Source organism: Electrona antarctica (genome assembly GCF_951216825.1).
Source record: "Electrona antarctica genome assembly, chromosome: 3".
Lineage (NCBI taxonomy): Eukaryota > Metazoa > Chordata > Actinopteri > Myctophiformes > Myctophidae > Electrona > Electrona antarctica.
The window spans coordinates 42706295-42727784 of record NC_136808.1 but is presented as its reverse complement, the minus strand read 5'-3'; the positions used below and the strand labels follow the sequence as shown (position 1 = coordinate 42727784).

Sequence of the window (21490 nt, the reverse complement as noted above, 5' to 3'; positions counted from 1 at the left end):
TAAGTTGTAGTACCTAAGTCTGTAGTAAGTATTAGACAAACTAAATAATAAAAACTGAATGTATAGATGTAAACCATATGTAACGTTAGACCACCAGAAATGGTCTGGAAGGAATTTATAACCCGCAGAGCTTCAGAGTTCAGAGTAGCCTATACACTGCTGCCCAGCCAGCAGTGACGTTGCGATTGCCTCTAAACTTGCGGAAAGTTTCTATGAGAAAAACAACCCGAAAGCTCCTCTGAGGATCTCGGTATGTACGGACATTTGCAGTCAAAACTTGCATCTTGTCGTCGAAATGAGAATACAATTGCCTCGTTGCATCGAATGTGTCTCAGTTGTTGCAACTATTTGTGCCGTGTTGTTGGTCTCTGCTAATGACGAGGATGATGATGTTCTGGAGAAGAACCAGCTCTCGGAATTCTACAGTAAGTCATTCGGCCCGTACTGTAAACTGCATTTCTGTTTTTGTGATTTCTATTTTACTGAAAACGTGGTCGGCACATATTGCAAACTGAACTGAGTCTATAGACACGACACAAATCTCAGTTTAAAAAATAATCCGTGGTAATAAAACGGCAGTTTCCCCCACTGCATTTTCCCTTGTGAACAAGAAGAATTCATGAACTTATTTTAGGAGCTGAAGTTGCTATAAAGTCACGAACTATATACTGTTTCGCAATTCTTTTCAGTATAATTGACACTTGTTATTGCCTTTAAACAAACTAGATGAACTAACTAATTTAATAGAGATAATCCATCATCCATGATAAAGAAACGCACTCTAAAATGCAACCACACCACGTTATATTCTATTGGGAATAGTCCATTTCCATGTCGGTTTCAACTTGTAAATCAGACAATATCAATTAATGTAATACTGAAGGCGTGACTATAGGCTATACATCCTCATCTTCCCTTGGGCATGCATGGGTTACATAACGGAAGCCGTTAGGACCTTTTTGACGGTTTTGTTCAATACATTGTATGGCGGTTTATTTATATAGGCTGTGTCCTTTGTTTTGATAGCATATCCAGTTGCACCATTGCCCCTTTTCACCCTAGAACACAAAGCAGAAAGCACCCCCCAGGGTTTCATCTGTTCAGATTATTACTCCATTTTAGCATAGAGGTATTGAACACAAGGGCCATATCTTTCTGTGCTGTTCTGAAAGGCTCACTGATATGTGATATATAGGTGATATGGTGACCTGAATCTGTGGTTTAAAAAAGGGCCTTTCATATCCAACCCAGACATTGTTTATCCATACCCTCTGCTAACACTAATACACATATCTATCTACACATATCACCTAGCCTGGCATAGTGTAGCCGTAGCGATACTAATAGGGGCAATATGCATTGCAAAGGCAGATGAAGGCTGGCTACGCAAGGCTACATATCACCCCCATTGATTTATCCAGCTTGACTTTTGCATAAATTATCTTTTCATTTAATCTTTAACCCCTCCATATCCAGGGAAGGGTCTCTTCATCCTGGAGAGCTCGCAGCTGAAGCGCTGCGTCGCCGTGGACCGCTCCAACCTGGTGCTGGAGAACTGCGAGCGACCCACGCGCCGCATGCTGTGGAAGTGGGTCTCCCGGCACCGTCTCTTCAACCTTGGCACCAGCATGTGCCTGGGCTTCAATGCCACCGACGCCACTCAGCCACTGGGCACGTTCGAGTGCGACATGTCCCTCCGCACATTGTGGTGGCGCTGCAGTGGGAATAGTTTGTATGGGGCGTCCCAGATGAAGCTGGCTGTGGCCGGCCGTCTAGTGGTGGTGAAGAGGAACTCGTACCACCAGTGGAGGCGGTACGGCACCCCTGGGGAGGGGCCCTGTTCGCACCCATATGAGGGTAGGTGGATGTGAGGTTAAAGTATCCTGAAGAAAAGAGCAAAAAGTGTGACTACGCTTAATAGTCACACTTTTTGCTCTTTTGTCATTTTGGGGGGCATGGGAGGGGGGTCGTGGGGGGTATGACAGAGCAGCAAAATGGCCGCTTCGCTGTGATTAGTACTGTGAATTGTTTTAATTTTTAACATTGCTTTGCTGTGTCCGTACAGATATCCACACTTTGTCTGGGAATGGTCAGGGCATGCCATGCGCCCTGCCTTTTAAATACAACAACAAGTGGTACTCTGAATGCACAACGGAGGGACGCGAAGATCACCGGCACTGGTGTGCCACCACCACCCGCTATGACGAAGCCGAACGATGGGGCTTCTGTCCGATTCAAGGTACAGCGTGCAGACACACGCATGCTCGCGCACACTGGTGAATATGGACATCATTCTACCGTCCCCTGTCCTTTTAACACATGGCTGGCCCTCTAGATTCCAACTGTGAGACGTTCTGGACCACAAACCAGGAGCTGCATGCCTGTTACCAGTTCAACTTGTATACCATTCTTACCTGGGGTCAAGCATTATCATCGTGCCAAGCCCAGGGTGGCAACCTGCTCAGCATCACCAGCCTGGCAGAGCACAGGTACATCAGAGGTAGGCATCACATAACTACCAGAACACAAGCAAGCAACAGTTAAATTACCAACAGTTACATTAAAACTTTTACTGTGTAAATCTCATGCAATGCACGTACAATACACATAAACGTATATACCACCTATTAATGAGATAATGTCCCTTCTCTTTCTCTTTTTCACCTCCCTGCCTCTATATGACTCTTTCGCTCGCTCACTCCTTTCCTTTTTAAGGAAATAAAATAAAAAGCTTAATCATTACCAGACTTCCTGCTCCCTGCGATTAGATTCGTTTCACCACTGACTCAAAATCGCACCGTACACTGTCTGCCATCTGTTAGATCGCCTGGCTGACGTTGGGGTCATGGTGTGGATAGGAATGAATCACCTGAAGGATGGTGGGGGATGGCACTGGTCTGATGGAGCACCTCTAGTCATGGTCAACTTCACTGCAGGTACTGTGTCTCGGTCTGCTCTGGGCAAAGGGATAAGCATGATTTAATTTGAGTTTATCCAGATTTCAGATTTCAAACAGCTGGAATCAAAACGTTGCTCTCGAACATGAGGCCACTGTGCTGTTGTCCCCTTCTTAGGGCTCTCTGCTAGCCCTCTGCAGGACAACAGACAGTGTGGAGTATACAACTCTGCATCTGAAGGCCACTGGCAGAGCCTCTCCTGCGAGTCTGCTTTGCCGTACATCTGCAAGAAGACACCCAATGACACCAGGAGAGCTGAGCCCCTGGGTGAGAAGAACATGCACACATCTATGCACAGCACACAGCCTGGAGATGCAAACACATGCATCACACATGCACATGCATACACACATTGCAGTCTCTGACTTTGGTTTACGTGATTTAGACTGAGGTGAAGGAAATCCATACTTTCATACAAAGAGGAGTGGTTATCTTGGTATGCACATTCCTGCTTGGAAATGTGCCCCACAAAGAAACAAAGTAAAGCTTTTTTTTATTCAGAAGTTTGAAGTGTGAATCTCCATTTAGAGTCTAAGGAAAAACCTTTTTAGCCACTGTACATCTAGACCTCAACAGCTGTACTGCTCCTGGTGAGTGAACTTCTGACCTTTGCCAACACAGGGCAGGACTGTTGACTCCAACACAGACACATGATGGGAAAATATGCTTTGCTCTATCTGGTTTGTTGTTTTGTGGTTTTCTGACTTCTTCTCTTCTCTTCTCTTCTCTTCTCTTCTCTTCTCTTCTCTTCTCTTCTCTTCTCTTCTCTTCTCTTCTCTTCTCTTCTCTTCTCTTCTCTTCTCTTCTCCTCTAGAAAACTGGCAATATTACCCTACCATGTGTGCGGAGGGCTGGCTTCCACATAATGGTTTCTGCTACCAGCTGCTGGCAGAAGCGAGGAACTGGGAAGATTCGTCCCAAGCTTGTGGCTCTCAAGGGGCCAATCTGACCAGCCTCCACTCACTTTCTGAGGTGGAACTGCTGCTCAGTATCTTGGCTAACTGTAAGGCACATTATTGTATTGACTACATCAAATTCTACTGTCTTTAAACTGGGATGACTATTTTACTTTACTTACGTATGTGTGTGTGTGTGTGTGTGTGTGTGTGTGTGTGTGTGTGTGTGTGTGTGTGTGTGTGTGTGTGTGTGTGTGTGTGTGTGTGTGTGTGTGTGTGTGTGTGTGCGTGCGTGCACTTATCCATTCCATTCACTGTAGTCTCTGGTGAGAGTCCAGCAGTATGGATCGGTTTGAGGAAGCAGGGATACGCTGTATCATGGTCTGATAAATCTGCTGTTACTCTCACACTGTGGCATCAATACCACCCTCCTTACGACTCCGCCGATATCCCACTTTGTGCCAAAGCAGAAAGCAAGGTATGAACGCAACGTCCATGGAAAACGATCTTGAAAGCCTTGAAGCTTTTGTGAATCCCATGTTGGTCTTTAAAAAAAATGTGTAGACATTTAAAAACAAGACCCAATATAAGACTATAGAGAAACATTCCTATATTAACAGATTAACAGATTAATATGGAATTAGCCAGGTTATGGGCTAACCTTTATGCACATTTGCAAAAACAACAGAGTAAAAAAGAGCCTTTATGTACTTACTGTAAAAGGCTACTACCAACATGTTTCGACCTTGGGAGTTCTTCATCACGTATTGTGCCTCTGAAATTAACATGTATGATTGTTCTTTTTTTTTAAATTATGTTTTTATTTTGGTCATCGTGTACAAGCATAATGAACAACTACATCATGAGATCAAGTACATTACAATCATATATATATATATATATATATATATATATATATATATATATATATAAAGATATATTTCCCATGTTCTCAATGTTGAGAACATGGGAATTTTCTTTTTCTTTGGAGAAAAAAACGAACAAACAAGACGAACATCTGGGCAGCTCTGAAGGGAAAAGGGGGAAAGGAGACGCTTTCACAAACCTACATTAACATGTATGATTGTTCATAGGGTGGTAACTGGCTATTAACATCGTGTGATGACAAACTGCCTGCTGTATGTAGGAGAGAAAGCCAGATGCCTCTTCCTCACACTGGCTCATTGGATGAGGGTTGTCCTGAGGTAGGAATATAAATACACACTCACTCTATGTCCCTCTTCAACTGTCTCTCTGACACACACATGCACGCACACACACACACACACGCACGCACGCATGCACGCACGCACGCACGCACGCACGCACGCACGCACGCACGTACGCACGCACGCACGCACGCACGCACGCACGCACGCACGCACGCACGCACGCACGCACGCACGCACGCATGCACACACGCACACACACACACACACACACACACACACACACACACACACACACACACACACACACACACACACACACACAGCTATTCGAAAATAATTTCACCCACTCTCACACACTTTTACACCTGTAACATTTACAGCACATTTTAGTACATTATTAATAGACTTGAAGACTTAAGCCATATTTTTTAACACAACCAGATACTGTATTCCCATGTAGATTATGTTTTTACTTTAGTGTCATAAGGGGGGCATGAATCGGCCTGAGTGATCAGAATAGGTCTTAACTCTAAATCACTGTCCCATCATGCAACAGGGGAGGATGTGTCATCGAGGGTTCAAGTCCTGGGGCGTGTTTGGCTCTTATCCCTCCAGAAACACAAAGAGCTGATTCACCGCTCTGCTGACGTATTGTCTGGCATTCATGTCGCTCCACGAGTCTGTTTACAAGAACGCTTGACTCAGTCAGGGCTGCTTGATAATTCTCTGGAGCATAGGATGAGAAATGACCCCCTGGGGTTGGAGGATTTGTGATTGTGAATAATGTTCAAAAGTCTTTGACAAGTACAGCAGAGATGGAGTTCAATAACTATGCAAAGAACTGTGTAAACAAATGGGAAACAAATGTCATATAACCAACATGCTTCAAAGAAGAAGGAGCAGAGATAGTGTAACACTTTAGATAATAGGTCCTACGTGTTCTGTAGTGTATGGTTGGCTATTCAGTGTTGTAAGATCTTGTGATTGACAAATGACCAAACTGATTAGCCAGCACACAGAATATTTTTTTGTGTTAAATAGAGAGCATTCCGTCTTCATGTGAGCAACTGAGCACTGCCGTGGCCTCAGGCCCCCAAGTGTGTGTATGTTGGGGTGGGGGTGGGGGTGTGTAAAACATGGACAAAATGGACACCACTTGTGAAAACATGCCATTACCAATAAGTGCCCCCATCCCACCCTCCCAACACAAACTCGCGCACGTGCACACACACAATCACACATGCACGCACAGTCGCACACACACGCACACACACACATGCAGGCATGTGTGCTTGAAGTCCTTCCCAAGAGTGTTCATTTTACTCCAGAGAGTGTACAAATGGAACTGGGGAGTTAAATGACCACTGAGGATCTTACTGCATAGTGTTTATCTATCTTTGTTGCACAAACACAGCCTGGAATGTCTTCCAATGTGTCGCAGGGCTGGAAGCGCCACGGTCTCTCCTGCTACATGGTGACCAGTCACGAGCAGAGCTTCAGTGACGCCGCGGACGGATATTACTGCATGGCTCCTCTCCTCACACTGGAAAACAGGTTGGATAATTGACCTATTGACACAGTGGAGTTAAGCCTGATTCATGCTTTTTGTCATATGGCGGTGTCGCGTGCTGAAAACAGCATATATGCGTCACGTTGTGAGCTTGTAGGTGTGCTATTTTAAGCATGGGAAGCCATTAGGAATTAGCGGTAACATGTTAACCTGTTCTCTTATATGATCGATTCCTGTTCAGCTCACTCCAACCCATCTCATGTCCTCTCCTCTCACCGGCAGGTTTGAGCAGACATTTGTTAACAGTCTGTTGAATGAGCGCGGGGCCAACTCTAGTCTGAATTACTGGATTGCCTTCCAGGACCAGGAAAGGGCGGGGGAATACAGCTGGCTAGCGTCCAATGGCTCATCTCCACCTGTCACCTACACCAACTGGAACAAGCACCAGCCAGGTAGTCTAAAACAATGGTTCTCAAAGACCGCCAAGGGTCATTGAGGACGTTCAAGGGAATAATAATAATTAAATTGAACTAGAATGTCATGGGCTAGAAGTTAGCCCAGTGAGAGAATGTACAGCAGTGGCTCCCAAACCTTTTAGACAGAGACCCAAAAGAGAAATTAGACGTTTGCCCGGGACCCAAACTAATGAAACCAAACAATTTTCCAAACCAACCTATTTTCACTACTTCTTAAACATTTGTTTTTCTAATTTATGGAATTTCTTAGATTTTTCTTTTTTACTCTCCACTGTTATCTCCCAACATATACGGTGTCGGTATAGAGACAGTTGTCGATTTCTGAACTAAAACAACAACAAAAAGCTTCTCCTGTGGGGTCTCTAGCATAAAGTCTTTTGAAAATGGTGGTCCACTGTGGTGCAGTCTAATAGACATCTTGGGGTAGCCTGGTTAATAAACCAGACCGAATCAGCCGTTGGCAAATCTTTTTTTGCCTGCCAGCGGATTAGGGTCTGGCGAGGCTCAGTAGCACGCCTCTTTCCTACAACCGAGAACAGGTCGGGCCAATCGGGACACGGTATGCAATATGGGCGGGCTTTGGTACAGTGACGTTCAATGCTTGAGACCTTTGACTGACAGTAGCTCTGACCAATTGCGTCGAAGAGAAAATGTTTGAACCCGCCCCCCGGGAAATTAAATCCAAGTGGAGCCAGCCCAGACTAATATACCGCGACAGTGTTGTGTGATATTAGTCTGGCTTATTAGCCAGGCTAATCTTGGGGGTCCTTGACATGAAAATGTTTGGGAACCACTGGCCCAAATAAGGGGGAGGTTGGAGATTTACCTGTTGCTGTATGCAAGGTATTCGTGTTATATAATATCTGAACCAATTCCTCAATTCTGTCTTGTCACGTCACCTTTAACCTTTGTTACTCTCGCTCTCTGTGTCCCTGGGCTTTTCATCTCTCCACTCTGCATCACCCAGTCAGTGCTGGTGGATGCGTTGCTATGACCGGTGGCCTGGCATTGGGCCACTGGGAGGTGAAAGACTGCCAAACCCACAAGGCCTTATCAGTTTGTAAGCAGAGCATCAGCAGCTACCAGGGTGTCCAGCGGCCAGAGCGCCACTTTGATGTCCCCTGTCCTCCTGGCTGGGAGACTGCATCGGGACTGTTCCACTGTTACAAGGTCATGTCTGATTGTCTCTGACATTAGAGCCAGACTGATATATCAGTTTGGCCCATATATTGGCCATTATTTGACTTTTTTGGCGACATCGCTATGCAGTATGCTATTTTGGGCATGTCGTTATTGGTGAAAATCTTCAAAGGTCTTTGGCTTTTGCAATGCAACGTGCTGCTTGTATTAGTGTTTCCAGAATATTGTGCTCATTAAAAGCTGGTAACTGGCACATTAAATGGAAACTATATTATATAGCTGCACAGTTAAATGAAAATAATATAAATTTGTGATTTTGTGTATCATAATTATGTAATCATGGAACTTAATTATTAAATGGAACATGTTACTGTATTTTGTCAGCTGTTGCACCGAATAGGCACATATTGGGCTATTTTTTATGAAGAGAGTTGGTGTAGAGGCTAGAGAGAAAAAGGAGGGGGTCATGAAGTATTGAGTCTTCGGGGACCCCAATCAACAGTATACTGTATACGGTTTAAGTGGTTCTGAAAATTGACACAAAACTGTGAAATATTTAAATTGGGAGTTGAAATATTAAGTAAAATAATCAGTATGATAATTTTAGCCATAATCATGCACCTGTACTAGACTAGAACTAAATGACAGTCTGAGGAGTGTCTGAAGAGGCCTACAGTATACAGACGTCAAGTTGACAGCATGCGTTGACACTCTTGTAGGTGTTCCATGATGAAAAGGTTCTGATGAAGCGCTCCTGGGTGGAGGCTGACTTCTTCTGCCAGGCCCTGGGAGCCCAGTTGGCCAGTTTCCACAACTACAAGGAGCAGGTGTTTGTGAAGCGGCTCCTCGGCACCATGTTCGAAGGGTTGGTACTGCTAATCGAGCCTTGTTAGCAACACTGTCTGGTGTGACTACAGCAGTGGTTCCTAAACATTTTCCCAAAATAATGTGTATTTTGCCTCAAACCCCAATTTACATGATGTTTTTAAATATTTCATGATGTTTCAATTTTTTTTCGAAAATATCTATACGCTCACAGTGTGACTTGTTGTGACCTTGTAGGTTGTCTATTTTTGAATAGCCTAAGAATAAAATAGGGTTAAATAGGTTGTTAAATAATTTGTATGCTACTGATAATAACAATTTCTTCTGGAACCCCCTCAATGATCCCTCCACATTGAGAACCACTGGACTAACTGTAAATAGGTTGTGGGTTTGTTGTATGTCAATATCAATTTAGTTGTCAGTAGCTTCAGGAACAACTTGTTGTAATTTGCTTCCAACATAAGTTGTGCTCTCGGTCGGATTGTCTTGTGATCCATCTACTTATTTCCTCTGTAGAACAGAGGGCCGCTGGTTCTGGATGGGACTAAACAAGAGAGCCCCCGAGCAGGCTGGGGCTTGGCAATGGTCCGATGGCACACCTGTAAGTATTCTGATCATAACTCTCTAAAGACAAATGACAACATCGATCCAGTCTGTTCGTTAGTGCAAACACATTAACCCATGTACCTTTGCTTTCTCGTGTGTGTGTATGTATGTGTGTGTGTGTGTGTGTGTGTGTGTGTGTGTGTGTGTATGTGACTGTGTGTGTGTGTGTGTGTGTGTGTGTGTGTGTGTGTGTGTGTGTGTGTGTGTGTGTGTGTGTGTGTGTGTGTGTGCAGGTAGTGTCGACCTTCATAGAGGATAAGAATGATGAGGATGAAAGGCGGAATTGTGCAGTGTACAGTGACCTGACAAATGCCCTTCAGCCTCAGCCCTGTGATACCAAGCATGAGTGGATCTGCATCACTTCCAAAGGTACTGTGGCCACTGGGCTCTCACACTGGACAACTCTAATTCTGTAGTTAGTCTGTAATTCCCAAGGGGCCAGTGAGACGCTCCAACGTTGAAGCTCTGGGCCCTAGTGGTAAGAGGAAGGACTGCAGGCGGACCCGTGCACGGACACGTAGGACCATCACTCCCTACGTCACCCATACGTCACCCCGGACCTCAAATTTGAGGTCCGGAGGAGGTACTTCCGGCAGTCTTCCGGGTGCTTCAAAACGCCACTGAGCAACTTCATCGAAATGAATAGCTTGGGGGCGGGGCTAGTGCTCCAGTTCGGTCTCTATCCTTTATATACTCTATGGTAATTCCACCTTCTAAAAGTTGAGAACAGGAAGCTGTCATCTGCTCTTCAGACCTTTTTACTAAAACGATAACAAACACATGTTGTTCATCATTCGAATCATTTGTCTTTATCTTTTAGGTGATGAACTGATAAAGCCGTATTGGTACACAGAGCGTAAGTTAAATGTTTTAATTTTTCTGTTCAATGACAATGCATTGCTTTCCACAAACAAACAAAGAGAAACCTTATACATTTCTTTTTTAGTTTTAATTACATTTTTAAATTTGCTAATTGAAAAGTTGTTTAGTTATTAGTTGTGTGGTATTTATTTCATTCTCTTTTTTTTCTCCTCCAGAAAGCGAGCCCTGGGTGTTTTACCGTGGGGCAGAATACCTGATAGCCAAGCAGCTCTTTGGCTGGAACGCTGTCTCCCTTGCTTGTCAGATGATGGGAGCCCACCTGCTGTCTATTCACTCCAGAGAAGAGTTGCATTTTGTCAAAGAGCGCATGGCAAGGGTCTGTATATCTATATTGCTCATATTATTATAGATCGTTGTTTCCGTGACCCATATAGGCTGCACGTAAACATCCATTTTCAGTTTTTTGGGGGGAAAAAAATCTAGGATCCTCGATTTCTTTCCCAAAAAACTGAAAATAGCATCTGTCAAGTAGATTGCAACAACAACCTGAAGCTGCCTGTGATATTGCAACAAGAGTAGCAATGACCTGAAACTGTCTGCAATGTTGCAACAACAAAGTTTCAATAGTCTGAAATATGCCATTCCAGGCTCATAGCCAGTATTAAGTGAATGACTACACACAACAAACAAGCGCCATAGTGCGTTTAGTTATTTTAAAGTGAAAAAACCCCCCCAAAAAAATATTTTTTGCCTCTGATCATGGTAGATAATTTCCCCCAGTAGTTTCTTTCTTCTTCTCATCATAGTAACTAGATTGTTTTGTTCTCTCACTGTTTTGTGGCTTTTTTATTTGGCCCGGAGTAGTTCCTGTTGTCTTATACTGTATTTGTGGAGTAGTTCCTGTTGTCTAATACTGTATTTGGCCTGGAGTAGTTCAGAAGTTCATATGGGTTTGTAAGGCTGTAGGAAACAGAACAGAAGTTCATATGGGTTTGTAAGGCTGTAGGAAACAGAACAGAAGTTCATATGGGTTTGTAAGGCTGTAGGAAACAGAACAGAAGTTCATATGGGTTTGTAAGGCTGTAGGAAACAGAACAGAAGTTCATATGGGTTTGTAAGGCTGTAGGAAACAGAACAGAAGTTCATATGGGATTGTAAGGCTGTAGGAAACAGAACAGAAGTTCATATGGGATTGTAAGGCTGTAGGAAACAGAACAGAAGTTCATATGAGTTTGTAAGGCTGTAGGAAACAGAACAGAGGTTCATATGGGTTTGTAAGGCTGTAGGAAACAGAACAGAGGTTCATATGGGTTTGTAAGGCTGTTATTGTTGTTAGTGTGAAATGTTGCACAATGTCTAACTATACTGTTTCAAATTATAAATTGACAGCGTGTTTCCAAAATGGAGGCTGTTGCCTATCCAGCTTACTTGTTAAACACTTTGGGTACCGTGTGAGTGAACCAGTTTCTTCTTCTTTGAGTGGTGCTCCAATAAATAGCTGGCCGTTGTTTAATACAATGTTCATCCAAGCCGTCATATGGTGCTGCAGAATATGCTCCTATTATGTAATTGTCGCGGCGGTGGTTAATCAGCCTGTCGGTGATTTATCTATACACAATGACAACTCAGCCATACATTATCCCACTTATTACACGGCTACTTAATACATTAATTAATACATTGACCCAAAACACAACAAAACGACTCGTATTTCCTTGCTTGGTAATGAAAGTATTCGTCTTCCCAGCTGCAACACAGTCGGAAAGTGAGTTAATCAAAATCCATTTTCTGCTACTGCTTCGTCTATTTCTCGCTCAAATGCAATGTTTTGCTGTAAACTCTTTCATGGAAGTTGAAGCTTTAACTGATTTGAAATGAAGGACTCAATAATTGTTTTATGCAGCCTGCAGATGGCAAAAGTTTGCTATTTCCCTCCCTATCTAGCCACACTGACTACTGTACCGTATATACACTGTGTGTGTGTGTGTGTGTGTGTGTGTGTGTGTGTGTGTGTGTGTGTGTGTGTGTGTGTGTGTGTGTGTGTGTGTGTGTGTGTGTGTGTGTGTGTGTGTGTGTGTGTGTGTGTGTGTGTGTGTGTGTGTGTGTGTGTGATAGGGTGACCAGATGTCCCCCTTTGCGTGGGACAGTCCCTCATTTCCAAGAGTTTTCAGGCGACCCACAAGTGGAGACCCTGTCCCACATTGTGACATTGTGGCAGGCATCAGTGTTCAAATGCCCTAATAGTTAGTCCCCCAATAGTCGCTCTCATTGTCTCTTTTCCCACAAGATGTGTTAATACATTAATAACGTACAAATAACAACATTAATAATAACATGAGAAATATCCCCTACACTACAGTATCAACTATCAAGTCAGCCATACCACCCATGACCAAAATTTGCATTTTAAAACAAAATGTGAAACGTCAGGGGGGTTTAATAACAAAATGATGAGGCAATAGTAGGCGTGTGTGTGTGTGTGTGTGTGTGTGTGTGTGTGTGTGTGTGTGTGTGTGTGTGTGTGTGTGTGTGTAGGTGGGTGCGTGTGTACGTGTGTGTGTATATATATATATACAGTATATATGCAGTACATACAGGATATACTTTCTGCATAAGCATTAGCTAACGAAGCACAAGTCATGTAGATACATGGTACTGGAGTACACACCGTATACAGGGTATAGGGAAGGCAACAGCTCTGGACTCTTAGGGCTCCATTTTCGTTTGAGCATTCTAAATACACTATTTGGGGTTTTCGCAGTGGGGAAGGGGTGTTCCCCCACTAAAGTTGGTATTTTGGTTTAATACCTGTCTAAATCCTTAAAACACCTCCGTTACCCGTTACATTATGCATAGATTATGCATCGTTTGGGCGTTACAATAATTAAACCAATCACCGTGCCACATGCCATTGCCTTTAAGAGATCCCTTATCTGTTGCCCGTTATGCCCATATGCCCAGTGCTATATTGCTTCATATAGCCTTACGGTCTATAGCCCATGGAAGAGTGATGTGTTGCTGCCTTGAAGTCTCACTTGTGCTGCACGCACAAGTGAGCGCCTTTAGGCGCAAATACCGGTGTCGGCATAATAGATAGCGGGTGACGCTGGACCAAAATACCATTAAGGGACAGAGCAAGCTCCTATACTCGAAATTTTCAGGCAGCGGCTGACTTGCGGGCCGCGTCACGGGTAACATCGGCGATGAAAATGGAGCCCTTAGGTCAGAATGAAACAGATCATGAAGGAGGAGAGTCACGGGCCGATAAGTGGACCTGAAAGGCCTCTCCAGGCATGAGAGGCCCTGAAAAGCCCATCTTACAGCCCAGTGCACTTGAAGGGGGTAATTTGTGAGCAAGTTTACTTTATTTCTCCTGTTATTCTCTCCAGCTTTCCACGGGCCCAACAAACTGGTGGATTGGACTGTCCATTGACCTAGACCTGCCAAGGGAAGAGGTCAGGTGTGTGTCTTGGATCATATTTCCTGTTGCCATATCACTTATATAAATAAGGGAGGTACGGTATGTACATCATGACACTCAATTAAAGTGTGTCTGTCTGTCTGTCTGTCTGTCTGTCTGTCTGTCTGTCTGTCTGTCTGTCTGTCTCTGTGTGTGTGTGTGTGTGTGTGTGTGTGTGTGTGTGTGTGTGTGTGTGTGTGTGTGTGTGTGTGTGTGTGTGTGTGTGTGTGTGTGTGTGTGTGTGTGTGTGTGTGTGTGTTATTGGCAGCTGGAGCGATAAGACAGAGCTGGACTTTCAGAGCTGGGCAGAGGAGCGCTATGGTGGACATGTGAAGCATAACGTATGTGTTACCATGTCCTCGGTATCAGGTAAATATGAACACAAAAATGCACATTAGCATCATTGTATTGTACACAGTAAAACCGTCAGCGTATTCATCCATTTGTAAAATGGATGACTTAAAGTGTGCAATCCTAGGCAGTAGGCATAATATGCGTACGTTGATGCCTGCACCATATGGGCAGGGCAGCTTGTCAATAATTCCAGTGCAAGAAATATGCCATCTATATTAAGGTGTTCTAGTATGAAACTCATATTTTCAATTTAACCAAGTATCCTATATCATATCATGACCTAACTACAGACATTAGTAAACAAACTAAACATGACTATCAGCTAGGAATTCAGCGAGTTATGATTATTTAAATTGTGGAGAGACCTCCTGCTTCTATTCATAGGGCACACATGCGTTATGAGTTATGATGTGGAGATTAATATTATGATTGTGGAGAGTAAAAGTCTGCATTCTGCACACTGATTTAGTAAAAAGCTCCCAGTCAAGGCTTTATTATAATTAACGTTTCGACACAAAGTCTTCTTCTTCTGCTCCCAAAATAGAACTGGCACATCTGCAGGACCAACAGTAGAATAGGCAATGAAAAGAATAGCCACATCTGAATCCTAGTTTTTCTAGTGTTATTCTGGTGGCAAACATTCTGTGAAAATTGCAGCTATACAAGCTCACAAAGAGTTGCATTTGCGACGGTTTGTGAGCTTGAAGATGTAGTGTTAAAGTGGTGAAATGAACACTCAGGATTACTTTACGTGGATGTTGAGCCTTGTGTCCCTGGTCTGTTCTTCTGCAGGGAAGTGGTCCATGGGTGAGTGTAGTGAACTTCATGGATATGTGTGCAAGAGGAGGACCATCTCTGTGGTGGAGACGCCCCGAGAACCACACTACATTGGAGGATGTCCGGACAGATGGCTGTACTTTGGACACAAGGTTCACATATGCACACACACACTATGCACACTAGGGCTGTCAGATAAATAACCCAGCCTCAAATACTTTTGTTTTATCATGTCAATTAAACCAAAGCAGTACATGCTGACAGTCTGTGATACACCACAGCCTATGTTGAGACTGAAATACATCTGCATTATCACTGACAGAATCTTCAAGCAGAACTATCAGAAGGTGTGATAGTTTGGTTATAGAATTCCACCTGACGCATGTCAGTTAAACTATATTAGTGCTGATTTTAGTTCACATTACTGACGCAGTACTGACCAGTTCTAGCATTACATACAGTCATTATGTGCACAATTTTCTATGCAAAATATACTGTAATGCTAATAAAATAAAATAAAAATCAGCAATTTTGTAAGACTGAGATTTGAATGTAATTACAAGATTACGCCGTGTGCCCCCCCCCCCCCCCCCCACACACACACACACATTCAATGACTCAAATATTTTTATATCACGATTTATGCCTTGTCTTTGACTCAGTATTCATTGTAGCAATGAAGAAAATAATAATAATAATGAAACAAACATTGCAATATAGATCATTGCATTGTATTACTTATGGATACAGAAAACCAAAACAAAAAATCAATAGCCGACACCTACCATGGGGTTTCCCAGTGGGGGGATGTCAAAGGAGGGTGAGGTGAGACTAGCAGAGTGGCTCAGAGCCTCTGCCTGAAGACCCGTGGACGCGGGTTGGAACCCTGGGCGTTACACATGGTGATGTGTCAACATCAATAGAAGCCTCTTCATAGGTCCATGATTACTGTCATTTATTTATTTATTAATTCGTGATACTTACCGTTTCAGCACCACGGACAGCACCAGCACCAAGGACAGCGTTCTTTTGAAGGTCATTTCAATCTGGCCAGGCCCTGAAACCAGTCGCTTTTGCGTTGAGTTTCCCATTGGGCTTTTTCTGAAATCCCAGGAGCTGTTCGTCATCACCCTCGTTTCAAGTCCAATAGAAGAAGCGAGGCTTCGTTGTTGTTGTTTTTAAGATGTTTTTTATTTCATAGTGTACAATAAGCTGACAGGAAATGGGGAGAGGGAGATGGGGAGTGACAAAGCTTGTTGAGCTTTCCTGCCGTCAATTTGATATTGGACCTGCTCCACAAGCAATGTTCAGGGTGCTTTTCGGCGAGCAGCAGATTAGAAGGGTCAATATTCGTGGATTTATGCATATGTACCTACAGTTAATTTGTTCACAAGTCAAGTGCTATAGTCTTTATGGTATGTATTACATTATAATAGTAGACTGTGTTCATTTAACTAGTTTAATTGGAACCAAATGGACCCATTGCCTAGTGTTAATCTAACTAGTCTAAATGGAATGGACTCTCACATAGGCTACAAACTCTATTAGGACTAATTCTATTGGGACAAGGACAACTGCTCGTAATTTTGGACTACACTAGAAAAATAGTCATTGTACAATATTGTACGTGGGGAGGCAGTGGCTCAGGGAACCGGCTGGCCAGATGGGAACTGCAAGGTTCCAAGTTCAAACCCAGGCTCCCACAGAGTTAGTGTCGAAGTGTCCTTGAGCAAGACACTGAACCCCTAATTGCTCCCGATGTGCAGGTTGGTGCCTTGCATGGTTTCCCCCGGCATCGGTGTGTGAATGTAATGCACCATCTCTTGTCTTGCCTTGGATAAATGCGCTATATGAATGCACCATACAATTATATTATTATTTGAATGCACTAGATGTGACTGAGGTTGGACACAGCCATTCGAACACAATGCAACGCAATGCAAAGGCGGCATTGTAGTACCTTGTATTGATTACAAAGGAAACGTTACCTGATGTGGATTGTGGATGCTGACGCAACGCAATGCTCGTTAGCTCCGGTGCAGGTGCTCAGCTGTTATTGCCACTAGTTCAGGCAGGGGAGATGTCAATTAAATTAAATTAAAGTCTTGTTGAGTATTCCTCAACAAGTAATGCACGCACTCATGCACGCGCATGTGTGTGTGTGTGTGCGCGCGCACGTGCGTGATTACAGGGCTATGGCTAAATCAAATGTATGTCCATGATAAGTATATATTTAATTTAGCCCTGATTGTGTGTGTGTGTGTGTGTGTGTGTGTGTGTGTGTGTGTGTGTGTGTGTGTGTGTGTGTGTGTGTGTGTGTGTGTGTGTGTGTGCGTGTGCGTGTGCGTGCGTGTGCATGCGTGCGTGCGTGCGTGCGTGTGTGTACTGTCCAGTGTCTCATGCTGCACCTCCCTGACAGTCCTAAGGAGGGGAAGAGTTGGAGAGATGCCCAGTCCATCTGCTCCTCCTTCCAAGGTTCACTAGTGGCCATCGAGGATGAACTCGAACAAGGTAATGACACTATAATACAATCATCCATCTTCCAGCACATTTCCTGGAGGAAATACGTTTTGTAAACTCTTGTTGAGTCTCTCAAAATTGTCATCTACTAGTCTATGTTGAATATGAGTGATGTGTTGAATTTTAATGGATTGTGATTGCAAGCAGTGTGTGCGCATTGAGAACCCACCTAATGTTCTCTCAAAATAGTGGGGAAATGCTGTGCTGGGGGACTGTACTGGATTATCAGAGCTGGTCTAAAGCAGTGGTTCCTAAAGGGTCCATTTGGTTCCATTTGTACACTCAGAGTTAAAATTGACATTGATTTTACAATATAAATTGGGGGTCTCAGAGATAGAAATTCCATTAAATGGGGGTCCGTAGACTATTAATGCATGTCAAACTGGGGGTCCTTGAAATTAAAATGGTTGAGAATCACTAGAGCTGTAAACATCTTCTCTTATGGGGGTCCCTGGCATATCTTTTCAAATGAGGGTCCGCGGGCTAATTAGTGTCAATTTGGGGGTCCTTGACTTGAAGAAGTTTGGGAACCACTGGTTTAAAGCACATTTGCATTCTGACTTTTCTTACTCCCTCTAGATAGCAATGTGCCAACAATTTGACTGACCTTGACATGGGGGTTTAGCTACGCTTTTCACCATTTTCTGCCGTGTGTAAGATAGGGCCACGAGGGTGTACACAATTAACTAAATTAACTAATTAAATTAACGTACAATAAATTGGCACTGAGGATTTTGCTGTGTAAATGGGCTATGTTTTTTTTTGTTTTTTTATCACTTAGATTTTTATTTGTTTTTGAACAAACACACAATAGAAAAGGACAAACACAGCACAAACAAACATGAAAAACAAAAAATAAAAATACAATAAAGTCGACAATGCATATCAAATCTTTTTCAATACATCACATATTCCTAGACATATTCTGGTGTTCCTCATTCCCCCATGCCCTCATTGCTCATGATCAGGTCATTGAATATTGTCCATTTGGACCATTTGTCCTCCATTCGTTCCTCCTGCAGTCTCAGGCGATGTGTCAGTTTCTCCATGAGCTGTATCTCCTGAATCAACTCCTCCCATTGTCCCTGTGTTGGAGGCTCCTTCTGTCCCCATTTCCTTGTGATAGCCTTCTTTCCTGCCGCCAATAAAATGTTTACCAGATACCTATCCTCTCCTCGTATCTTTCCCCCCATCAAGTTTCCTAAATACAGAACATCACACTTCATAGGCACCTCATAACCCAACACCTTTTGTATCTGATCATGTATCACTTTCCAAAAAGGCTCAATTCTGGGACATTTCCAAAACACATGTGAGTGATCCACATTTACATCTCCACAACCCCTCCAACATTGTATCTGTTGCTTCAACTGCTTGCTCATAATTTTTGGTGTTATGAAAAACCTGCAAAGATTTTTCCAAGAGAATTCCCTCCATATCCGTGAATTGGTAGATGATTGGTGCATTTTCCACATATGAGCCCAATCTTTTTCTGTAATTTCTATGTCTAGTTCTGCTTCCCATTTCTTTTTAATATATTCCGTTGAATGACTGCCACTCATCAAAGACGTATATATTGCTGATATAATTCGAATATTTTTCCCCTTGTATATATTTTTAATAATTTGGACAATACCATTCACTTCTATGGAGGGCTTCCCTTTGACTTCCTTAATATAATAATCCCTTAGTTGAAGATACCTGAAGAAATCATGTTTATCCAACATGTATTTAACACTCAAATCTGTGAAACTCTCCAATGCCCCATTCTTCTCCAAAACACACCAGGCTGTCATTCCTCTATTGCTCCACACTTTAAAGCCCTTATCATGTCCTGCAGGTTTAAATGAACTATCAAATGCCATCCATTTTAAAACCTTTATATCCTCTTCAAACCTATATTTTTTAACAATTTTAAACCAGATCTCTAATGTAAATAGGGTGATTGGATCAATACGGTGTTTTATTTTCTTAAACTTTTCTTTGTCTCCTATAATATTCTGTATTGGATGTTTATCGAATTCCTTTTCCATATCTTTCCATTTTGCTATATAATGTGGTTTACACCAACATCCTACATATCGTAGCTGGGCCGCATGATAATACATTTTTAAATTGGGAAGACCCATGCCCCCTCCCTCCTTTGGGAGTTGAAGGGTCTGAAATCTGACCCTTGGCCTCTGCCCGGCCCACACAAACCTAGAAATCATTCTGTCCCATGTAATAAATTGCCCTTGGGGGACCTCTACCGGTAAGGACTGGAATAGAAAGAGCAACCTGGATAATAAATTTATTTTAACTGCCTCCAACCTTGAGTTCAGGTCTAGTGGCAAAGTAGCCCATCGTTCAATATCTCTTTTTATCTCCTGATTTAATTTATCGTAGTTGGCTTTATATAATGTAGACAATTTTTTCGTTATGTTTATACCCAAATATTTAATACTTTTTTGTTCCCAATTAAAGTTGAAGGCTTCCCTTATAGATGCATTTGGAGCATAATTTAAAGCCAAAATCTGTGTTTTGGCTATGTTGATCTTGTATCCTGACAAACGACCAAATTCTTCTAATACCTTGCTTAAAACAGGAAGTGAGTCATTTGGTCTCTGGAGGAAGGCAATTACATCATCGGCAAAAAGTCCTATCTTGTGTTCGCTACCGTTTACCGTCACACCTTGTATACCTTCATTGTCTCTCACTGCTTGTGCTAAGGGTTCAATAAAAAACGCAAATAACGTAGGCGAAAGACAGCATCCTTGCCTAGTCGATCGTTGTAGGTTGAATTTCCCAGACAAGCTCCCATTTATTTTAATTCTAGCCGTAGGTTGTTGGTATAATGATTTTACACATTGTAATGCTTCCTTATTGAACCCAAATCTTGTCAATACAGCATAAAGGAACTTCCAATTGACCCTATCATATGCAGCCTCTGCATCAACACTCACTAATAAAGTGCTTGTTTTAGTCCTCTGTGCTTGGTCTACAACATGTATAGTTCTCCTCACATTGTCATGAGTCTGGCGATTGATTATGAAGCCTGTCTGGTCCTCTTCCAACATCTCATTTGCTATGTCTGCTAACCTCCTAGATATAATTTTGGTGTATATTTTGTAGTCCACATTCAAAATAGATATGGGTCTATAGCTCCCACATTGCTCTTTATCCCTTCCCGGCTTTGGAATGGGCTATGTTTTCAATCAACATATCGATAGCTGTAGTGCTGTATATATTTCAGGTTCATCTGTTTAGCTGTAATTATCATGCCTTTTTTCTCCAGCTTTTGTCACCATGCTGCTTCAGGGCAGCTCTGTCGGCGTGTGGATTGGTCTGCGGGATGAGGACACCATGAAATGGGCCAATGGGAAGCCAGTCAGCTACACCAACTGGTCCCCCATAGAGCCTAAGAGCTCTCTCACTGTAAGCTCTTTCGTCAGCCTAACTCACCAACTTACAACCCTGAGTTAGTTAAACATAGTTGTGGTGGGTAGATGTGTTAATATCAAAATTGTCAGTATATATCATCATCATCATTTTCACACACGACTGTGTGTGTGTGTGTGTGTGTGTGTGTGTGTGTGTGTGTGTGTGTGTGTGTGTGTGTGTGCGTGTGTGCGTGCGTGCGTGCGTGCGTGCGTGCGTGCGTGCGTGCGTGCGTGCGTGTATGAACGGACAGGATGACGAGTGGCTCCACGGGCCGCTGGCTAGTGATGATCCTCTCTGTACTGTTCTGTCCAACAATCACAACTTCCACCTGACCGGGAAGTGGTACGATGAGAAGTGTTCAGAGAGTGGGTATGGCTTTGTGTGTCAGAAACCCCAGGGTAAGATTCCCTTCCGCCTCTCTGTCTCTTCCTTTTCTTTGTGTGATTGCTCTGTCATCGCCTCTTTCTCTGTCTCTATATGACGATGTGCTCATTGCTCTGCTGTCTGTTCCTCTTGCTGGTCTATCTTCCCATTGACTGTCATTAAACTGTCTAA

At 43.1% G+C, this 21490-nt stretch overlaps 1 protein-coding gene across 1 annotated transcript in view; it reads left to right on the top strand.

Annotated features, from left to right (window-relative positions):
- The first annotated feature begins 214 nt into the window (after positions 1-214).
- Positions 215-21490, top strand: part of pla2r1 (phospholipase A2 receptor 1) — a 31731-nt gene continuing 10455 nt past the window's right edge. Inside the window, exons 1-23 of the mRNA XM_079496621.1 lie at positions 215-425; positions 1477-1857; positions 2066-2239; positions 2336-2500; positions 2823-2936; positions 3075-3224; positions 3772-3960; positions 4174-4331; positions 4948-5058; positions 6467-6579; positions 6818-6987; positions 7979-8181; positions 8871-9016; positions 9493-9577; positions 9816-9951; positions 10403-10438; positions 10620-10780; positions 13794-13864; positions 14133-14233; positions 15011-15147; positions 17389-17506; positions 20790-20929; positions 21186-21333. Coding sequence (XP_079352747.1) covers positions 296-425; positions 1477-1857; positions 2066-2239; positions 2336-2500; positions 2823-2936; positions 3075-3224; positions 3772-3960; positions 4174-4331; positions 4948-5058; positions 6467-6579; positions 6818-6987; positions 7979-8181; positions 8871-9016; positions 9493-9577; positions 9816-9951; positions 10403-10438; positions 10620-10780; positions 13794-13864; positions 14133-14233; positions 15011-15147; positions 17389-17506; positions 20790-20929; positions 21186-21333 — 3337 coding nt within the window. The 5' untranslated portion in view covers positions 215-295. The remainder of the gene's footprint in view (positions 426-1476; positions 1858-2065; positions 2240-2335; positions 2501-2822; positions 2937-3074; positions 3225-3771; positions 3961-4173; positions 4332-4947; positions 5059-6466; positions 6580-6817; positions 6988-7978; positions 8182-8870; positions 9017-9492; positions 9578-9815; positions 9952-10402; positions 10439-10619; positions 10781-13793; positions 13865-14132; positions 14234-15010; positions 15148-17388; positions 17507-20789; positions 20930-21185; positions 21334-21490) is intronic.